This window comes from Sinocyclocheilus rhinocerous, unplaced genomic scaffold, assembly GCF_001515625.1.
Source record: "Sinocyclocheilus rhinocerous isolate Xijiao unplaced genomic scaffold, SAMN03320098_v1.1 scaffold878, whole genome shotgun sequence".
In the NCBI taxonomy this organism is placed as follows: domain Eukaryota; kingdom Metazoa; phylum Chordata; class Actinopteri; order Cypriniformes; family Cyprinidae; genus Sinocyclocheilus; species Sinocyclocheilus rhinocerous.
In genome coordinates this window covers 646,307-655,071 of record NW_015664312.1, presented here as the reverse complement: position 1 = coordinate 655,071, position 8,765 = coordinate 646,307, and the positions used below count along the sequence as shown (strand labels likewise).

At 37.2% G+C, this 8,765-nt stretch overlaps 1 protein-coding gene across 1 annotated transcript in view; it reads left to right on the top strand.

Annotated features, from left to right (window-relative positions):
- LOC107730084 (DENN domain-containing protein 5A-like) overlaps positions 1-8,765 on the top strand; it is a 73,089-nt gene that overhangs the window by 25,439 nt on the left and 38,885 nt on the right. Inside the window, exons 5-6 of the mRNA XM_016540819.1 lie at positions 4,874-5,061; positions 6,195-6,509. Of these exons, the coding sequence (XP_016396305.1) occupies positions 4,874-5,061; positions 6,195-6,509 (503 nt within the window). The remainder of the gene's footprint in view (positions 1-4,873; positions 5,062-6,194; positions 6,510-8,765) is intronic.

Genomic DNA, 8,765 nt, shown 5'->3' with positions numbered 1-8,765 from the left:
CATTTTCACGTCCTGCGCCACGTTGTTTAAATAGCAAATGCATTTGCGCCCATTTGTGCGCCCATGGGCATGCTGGTCTGAAAACGAGGTGTGTTCAGGCGCATTGCTGGCGCGTTGCTATTTTGAGGCAACTAAAATAGGCTGCACCTTTGACCAACAAAAACCTGGTCTAAAGTCTGGCACAATATTTATTTATTTATTTTTGTTATTTAAAGAGCGCGTTAGTAATATGTGCCTATAGGCGGGTGCACAACGCGTGTACACTTTGCTTATTACACAAACAGGGATGCGCAGCAGCACACAAACATTTTTAAGATGTACATAAAGGACATAAAGGATTAAAATGTAAAAGATTATTATTGTGTACATAAATATAAAAATGCTTACATGTCATAATGGATAGTCTTTGCATGTATCAGAATTACGCGCACGAGCAGATCCGAGAAGCGTTCAGTTTTTCCGCTTGTAAATTCCGCCATGTAAATAGCGAATCCGCCATGGCGCGAGCGCAACTGGCTTTTAGAGGGAATGGGAGATGAGACTCTAATTGGTTTATGGCACGTTACGCCCAAAACACACCCATTACTCATTAAAAGAATAGGGACAACCCTTTTAAACAATGCGCCCGGCGCGCCGGCCATTTTTCCATCCTTAAACTAGCAAAAGTGGATTCGGACATGCCCTAAACGCAATTGCGCCGTCACTTTAGACCATGCGCTTAGATCGTTAAAATAGGGCCTTTAGTAGCTCACATGTAAACACCAGTTACCAAATGTTGGGGGCCTATCATGTCAGCCAGATGGCCCCTTCCTGTTTAAACGGGTCGTTCTTGGCCAGAAGAGTAAAGTGTACCAGACTACTGATGAAATTCAAAATTCTGACTGATTAATGAGATTAGCTTATTAGTTAAAACTTCAGTTTTGTTGGTGCCGACATATTGTGCCATTGCGTCCCGAGTTCGAGTCTGTCTACCGTTTGTCCTATCAAAATAAAGGTAATAAACATTAAAAAAAAATTCTGTTTTGACTCACAGATACTATTGTTGTGGGTATTTGTTTACAAAACCTAGTAAGCTGCCTACATAGACAGCATTTGATGTGAAGTCTGTTCTAAAGAGTTAAATTATACCTATACTAAATTGAAGATTTTTTAAACAGTGTTTGGGTGTGTTATGTATTTTTATGCTAAGTGGAGTATCGTGTTAGCATAGCATGTGCTAATGTAAACATGCTAACTTCAAATGTTGATGGAATACATATACATAGAGTTAGGGTTGCAGAGGATCTGAAAACTGTTGATAAATTTAGAAAACTTTCTAGAATTTTTGGAAAGTTTCAGGAAATGTACCATCCCTTTGCAACCCTACATAGAATACATGACTACTTTTGAATGATTGTCATTGGAGAAAAAAATCAGTTTGTAATTGTGTAGTTACAGTATCTGCCAGCAGTGGCTGACTGTTGATGCTAACTAACCAAACCTTGACCCTCTGCATACCACTGACTAACAAGAACAACTAATTCTGGTTTATGGCTGCAATGTAAGTTAAAGGCTATGGCTGTTTTATTCAATATGTCCCATACAGCTTGCTGTTTAAATAGGACATATAATAGGAAAACCTCATCAAGGTTCTATAAATTGTTAACGACTTGGCTGTAATTTGCTCAAAGTCATAAATCATTGTTCTTAATAGTCCAAAGTGAGTAAACGCAGAGACTTTACTTTAGTGAATGCTTTTTGACATAAATTAGTATTGCTTTTTGCTGCCAACTTACACTAGCTTTTTCAAATTAAAGCCAATTTAAATCTGACGGCCTTAACCTAACTTGACAGATACCTGAATAAATAAATGCCATGCAAACGTTGATTTGAGCTCATTTTCTTGATTTTTGGCTTGTTCTGTTTAGTACAGGCTGGTTTTAGACAAGAGAATAAACAGGCGGTTATATTGCAGTGTACTGCGACATGCTCTTTCTCTCTTTTCACACTCTCTCTCCATCTCCGTGTCCGTGTGAGCTCATCTTAGCGCTTTGTTCTCTCTAATTCTTGTCAAGCTCACAGCCCACCCTTTTCTCAGAATCACCTGGTAGTTTTGCAAATTAAACTCATGTGGAGTTAAACTTTCTGTGGAGTATTGAGGTGGGTACGTTTAGAAGTTGATTAAAATTGAATAAATTGCTTAGTCTTTTGTGTTTATCATTGCATATATTATATGTTTGAAGGTTTCGTCAAATTTCGCGATATGTCAAAATATCATCATTATATTTATGGAAATGTCACTTATATGTACTTTGTTTGATTCACATGTCAAACGCAATATAATTGGCAGTTTCCTGCTGGAAATTCTTAGCAGGCCATTTTAGATTGAATTTAAAGCAGCATGGGAAGATTGTTTTGCGATTCAGTGGCAGATGTGCTGATTGGATCAATTACACCATCAAGGAAGAGTGAATTACAGGAGGCAACTACAAAGCGACAGGAGGCTGGGTGGATGCATTGCTGTGGTGTTGCTTAGCAACCATCCTCCGGATAAGGAGGATGGTGGTGATGCAGCATAAATATGATTGGCTAGAAATTACATCATCCTATTCTGGATCCAGAAGGCTCATGCTTATAGTGTAATATTTGTGGACAGTGAGAGTCCAGAATGAAAAGGACTTTATGTCATTAGATGGAGCTGCACACACACACAGCAGGGGTGTGTGTGAGCTCTAAAAAAACAAGAGAGCCTACGTTGTTCTATAAATAACAGGCACATTTATATATAAATACCCTGGCTCTTTTACCGGGTACGTGAATCCTTGAGACGGGCATCTGCTGCAAGATCAATATATGTTTGGCAGTTACTGCTCATTTCCCTATATAGATTTCTGCCTCGGTCACAGGACAGTCAATTAGCTTTACGTGTCATCTGATGTAAAGATTTTTACTTGAATTAATATATTATTATAACTTCAATGTTAATTCCCATTAAATAATATTCAATTGTTTAAATTATTTATATTTATGAAAACACATTTTCTTTAGGTAAAATGAAGTAAACCTTAAATTAAATGAAATCATATTATATTATTAATGAAGAAATGAATAAGGCAGGTTTGTTAGGGTACCTCTGACACTTGCTGATTTTTTATCATTAAAAGCAATGAAACTGAAATTGCTGGTTAATGTCACAAATAATTACAAAGAAATGGTAGCACATTGAATTAAGCATGAATCATTGTTTAGAACATACATAAAATTTCATATGTAATTCAGAATGGTTCTTGCCATTTCTTTGTAATTATGTGTGACATTTACTAGCAATTTCTGAGTGAAAATTGTTTACTTAAAGCTTTTTCCAAGTAAATTCTACACCAATTTTTATCAGTATGTGGGATGTGAGGACTCTGTGTGTGTGTGGGTGTGTGTGTGTGTGTGTGTTTGTGAATAGGCCTGTTGTTGTTACTCAGGGTGCTTAGAGACTGGTTTAGTATTCCTGTCTCTCTGACAGTCGTGACTGCAGGGTGGAAATCATAAAAAGAAAAAATCCCATTTTATTTCAGTTTTGTGTGTATGAGAATAATACAGAATAATTCTCTATATTGTGGTATTTTTAGTTTTAAATACCCACTTGAGAATGCATTGTGTGCTAGTCACTTAAGAAGCACTCAATTTAAGCATTTCTACGAAAACCGAATGAGTGAATGTCAAGAACATTCTCTCTCTCTCTCTCTCTCTCTCTCTCTCACACACACACACACACACACACACACAAATTACAGTACTAAAAAAATCGAATAATGGAGTAAAGACTGGATCCTCATGAAAGCATTTTTACCCATAAATAAAAATTTTGTAATTGTTTACTCACTCTCACTTTGTTACTTGTATGAATGACTTTCTTTCTTCTGTGGAACTTGAAAGAAGATATGTTGCTAACCAAACAATTTCGGTTCCCATTGACTTCTGTTGTATGGATAAAAAATGCAATGGAAGTTAATGGGAATCGGAACTGTTTTGTCACCAACATTCTTCAAAATATGTATTTTTTATGTTCCATAAAAGAAATTCCTACAGGTTTGGAACAACACGAGAGTGAGAAAATGATGACATTTATGATGATGTAGATAGATGGTGATTTCAAACAGCCTCTTGCCATTTTTGTGAGTAATATACAGCATTGGGTGAATGAACAGACAGCGTGTTGTCGAGTAACCCTGCTTTGAGAGTGACGTGTCTGAATGTGTCTGTGTCCTTTCTGCTGACCAGATTACCAGCGGCTGATGACGGTAGCGGAGAGCATCACAGCTTTAATGTTCCCCTTCCAATGGCAGCATGTGTTCTCTCTCTCTCTCTCTCTCTCTCTCTCTCACACACACACACACACACACACACAAATTACAGTACTAAAAAAATCGAATAATGGAGTAAAGACTCGATCCTCATGAAAGCATTTTTACCCATAAATAAAAATTTTGTAATTGTTTACTCACTCTCACTTTGTTCCAAACTTGTATGACTTTCTTTCTTCTGTGGAACTTGAAAGAAGATATGTTGCTAACCAAACAATTTCGGTTCCCATTGACTTCTGTTGTATGGATAAAAAATGCAATGGAAGTTAATGGGAATCGGAACTGTTTTGTCACCAACATTCTTCAAAATATGTATTTTTTATGTTCCATAAAAGAAATTCCTACAGGTTTGGAACAACACGAGAGTGAGAAAATGATGACATTTATGATGATGTAGATAGATGGTGATTTCAAACAGCCTCTTGCCATTTTTGTGAGTAATATACAGCATTGGGTGAATGAACAGACAGCGTGTTGTCGAGTAACCCTGCTTTGAGAGTGACGTGTCTGAATGTGTCTGTGTCCTTTCTGCTGACCAGATTACCAGCGGCTGATGACGGTAGCGGAGAGCATCACAGCTTTAATGTTCCCCTTCCAATGGCAGCATGTGTACGTGCCCATCCTGCCCGCTTCACTGCTCCACTTCCTGGATGCTCCTGTGCCCTACCTCATGGGTCTGCACTCCAACGGCCAGGATGACCGCACCAAGCTGGAACTTCCCCAAGAGGTGCGTGACACACACTCACTCCCAGAGAACCGACTCATCCTGCAGTTTAGTACAGTTTATATATACTGTGAAGTTGTGGTGAAGCACAATTTTCTGCAGCCATTACTTCAGTCTTCAGCGTCACATGATCCTTTTGAAATCAGTCTCTGATCAGTCTAATGTGCTGATAATATGCTGGTTTTGTTCAAGAAACATTTCTTATGATTATTAATGTTGAAAACAGTTTAACACCTTAATATTTGTGATTTTCAGTGTGTATTTTCAAAAAATTTTATCAGTAGAAAGTTCAAAAGAAGAGCATTTATTTGAAAAAAAAAAACATTTTATATGTGTATATATATATCTTCTCAAAACTATCTGCAATTTTTCTATTGGGGCATAAAACAGAGATGCTATTAAAATGTCTTTTAGCAATACGTGATGTCCAAATAATGTTAGTTGAGTATTATATACTGTATACCATATATAGCTATAATACTATAGAAATATGAAAGAATAGTAATATCTCCCTTTGAAACCCTTCTGGCCTTCTTCATCTACCTTAAAAAAAAGTCAGCTTTTCATGTGGAGTTCCCTTTTTCCTTTGGAGTAAATCTTCTATCAAACATTTGTCAGCGACAGTGGCACCTTTCTTCTTTTAGTGCTTATGAAAGAAATCACCAACGTGCAGGAAAAACCATCTCTGGTGGATCACTGCAATGTGCCCTTTTAAAAAATGTACTTTGTCTTTGGTTGGTTAGTTTGTCCTCTGGTAAACAGAGATGGAAGTTCATAATCTCTCTTTTACATAATCTCATAGATCAATGTTTGTAATGAAATGACTCTTGTACCCTTCAGGCCAACCTTTGTTTTGTCGGCCAGGATGACCGCACCAAGCTGGAACTTCCCCAAGAGGTGCGTGACACACACTCACTCCCAGAGAACCGACTCATCCTGCAGTTTAGTACAGTTTATATATACTGTGAAGTTGTGGTGAAGCACAATTTTCTGCAGCCATTACTTCAGTCTTCAGCGTCACATGATCCTTTTGAAATCAGTCTCTGATCAGTCTAATGTGCTGATAATATGCTGGTTTTGTTCAAGAAACATTTCTTATGATTATTAATGTTGAATTGTACCCTTGTACCCTTCAGGCCAACCTTTGTTTTGTCGATATTGACAATCACTTTATCGAGCTACCTGAGGACCTGCCTCAGTTCCCCAACAAGCTGGAGTTCATCCAGGAGATCTCGGAGGTTCTGTTGGCTTTCGGCATATCTTCAGAGGCAAAGCCACAGTGCAGCGAGGGCCAGAGCAAGCTCAGGGTCTTCCGCTCGGGTGACATGGCTTCTGACAAGCGCAACGGCAACCTGGCCGGCTCGCCGCTCAACTCGTACTTGCTGAGAGAAAACCAAACCATAGCTCGTCTGCAAGCGCTGGTCAAGAGGACTGGAGTCAGTCTGGAGAAGGTGAGCATGGGAATGAGGACACAATGCACGCCTAACACACATAATTGACTCAAACAGTGTTAATTATAGTTCTTGAAAAGTTTGTTATGGTCCTTTAAAGCAATGTTCTGTAATATATACACAGATTTTCTGTGATAATCAACAACAAGCCACAGGTGCCAATTTCAACTTGTCCCTTTGTTATCACAAATTTATGAAAAACATGTTTTTAGCTAGCAGGCAAGTGAGTAGCCATTTACAATGTTTGATTATCACACTGATAGGTATCCACATTAGGATAACATAACAAGGACTTGGAAGTGACGTGAGCACGTTTTTTATAGAGTTACTTCCTTGCATTGACAATTTAAATGTGCTATTATTTTGCTCATTGCGTCCTCCTGTGGCCTCGGGAGCCAAGACAAAAGTTTCCTTAAGACCTATTTAATCTGCATATAAAACATTAGAAATGGGATATTTGTTTAAATTTTATTTTGTGTTTGACTGTTAAAACAAAAAATATTAGTTGTTTGTCTCAATAAATTGGGTTAATTTAAAAATACAGTGGTTAAACGTTTTTTTCTATTGCTCTTTGTTTTAAAAAAGGTTATAAAAAATGTAAATAATTATCGATACCGAACGATATGAAACGTTCGTGAAATAAAAATGTGTAAAGCACTATTTACAGCACTGTTTCTTGTGCGAATTGTATAATTAATACATAGAAGTTTATCCGCCTCAAAAAAAAAAAACATCTCAAAATTATAATTTAAACTACTTAATAAAAATAAAAAAAATTTTAAGAATAAAAAACGCCCTTAAAAATCCACCAAATTCTGGGTGCATCCCAATTCACATACTTATACTACACACTAAAGTTATGCAATTTGCTTGCAATAGGAAAGTATGTAATAAAACAGTATACCGGTACCATCATAAAATTATGGGTTACTCTTTAATTTAAGGTGTCCTTGTTACAGTGTAATTTTACATTTAAGTACTGAGTAATATTAATTAACTACATGCACTTACTTTATGGTTAGGGTTAGGATTAGGGTTTGTCTTAGGGTTACTTGCATGGAATTATGCATAATTAATTGTTATTATAATAGTAAGTACATGTAACGTGTAACAAGGACACCTTAAAATAAAGTGTTACCAAATTGTATATTATTAATTTATTACAATAATGCATTCATTATTAATTTATTACAATAAGATGAACAAATGGCTGTTAAGACTGAGCGTGCTCTGTTCTGATTCTCAGAAAGCTTGAGGTCTCTCTCAATGACATTAAGCAGCTAAAGACCAGGGATTGACCCCTTACTCTTAATATAGTTTGTCACAGCCTTAAAGCTGTACTAGTTAAATTCCATCATACTGACTTGATATTCAGTGATTCCCATGTTTAGAATGAGCTGTCAGGCACTTGATTGCTTTCCTTGCTCTCTGTATATTGCCACTTGCTCTATATGGTTATATTCTCTTGGGAAAGAGCCTCACTTGCTTCATAAATCAAGGCAGATTTGTAGACTTCCGTTCCCAGCACTCCCTGCTCTCCATTCAGGGTGTTACCATGGAGAATAGATAATTCAGATCAGGTCTGAAAGCTGTGTGCTGATATTCGCTGCCACATTTTCCCACTCTCTTTTTCGTCCTCTTTTAACTCATTCCTTCTCTCTTAAAGTTGACATGAAATGGAAATTCACCCTATTTTCTAAATGCTTGTTATTGATCTAATTCGGAAAAATTCATTCATGTTTCATAACTTTCATTCAAAAAAAAAAAAAAAGAATTGAGCTTATACCTTTTAATAAAATGTGATAACTCTTGAAACGTCAGAATCCTCTCTGGTGATGTACGCTGGGCTTCTCCAATCATTCAGGCTGCTTAAACCCCGCCCATTTCTTACAGTTAAAGGGATAGTTCACCCAAAAATGAAAATTCTGTCAGGTAAAAGCATGCATATGCGTTGTGATACTCTCTAAAATGGCGGAAGATGGTAACTCTGGGGAGAAGAATTGTAGAATAAAGTCATTATTTTAGTTTTCTTTGTGCACAAGAAGTATTCTCGTAGCTTCGCAAAATTGAAGTTGCACCACTGATTTCACATGGACTGTTTTACCGATGTCCTTACTACGTTTCTGTCTGGGAACATTTCAGTTGCGTTGCTGTCTATGGAGGGTCAGAGAGCTCTCAGATTCCATCAAAAATATCTTAATTTGTGTTCCGAAGATGAACGAAGGTCTTACGGGTTTGGAACGACATGAGGGTGAG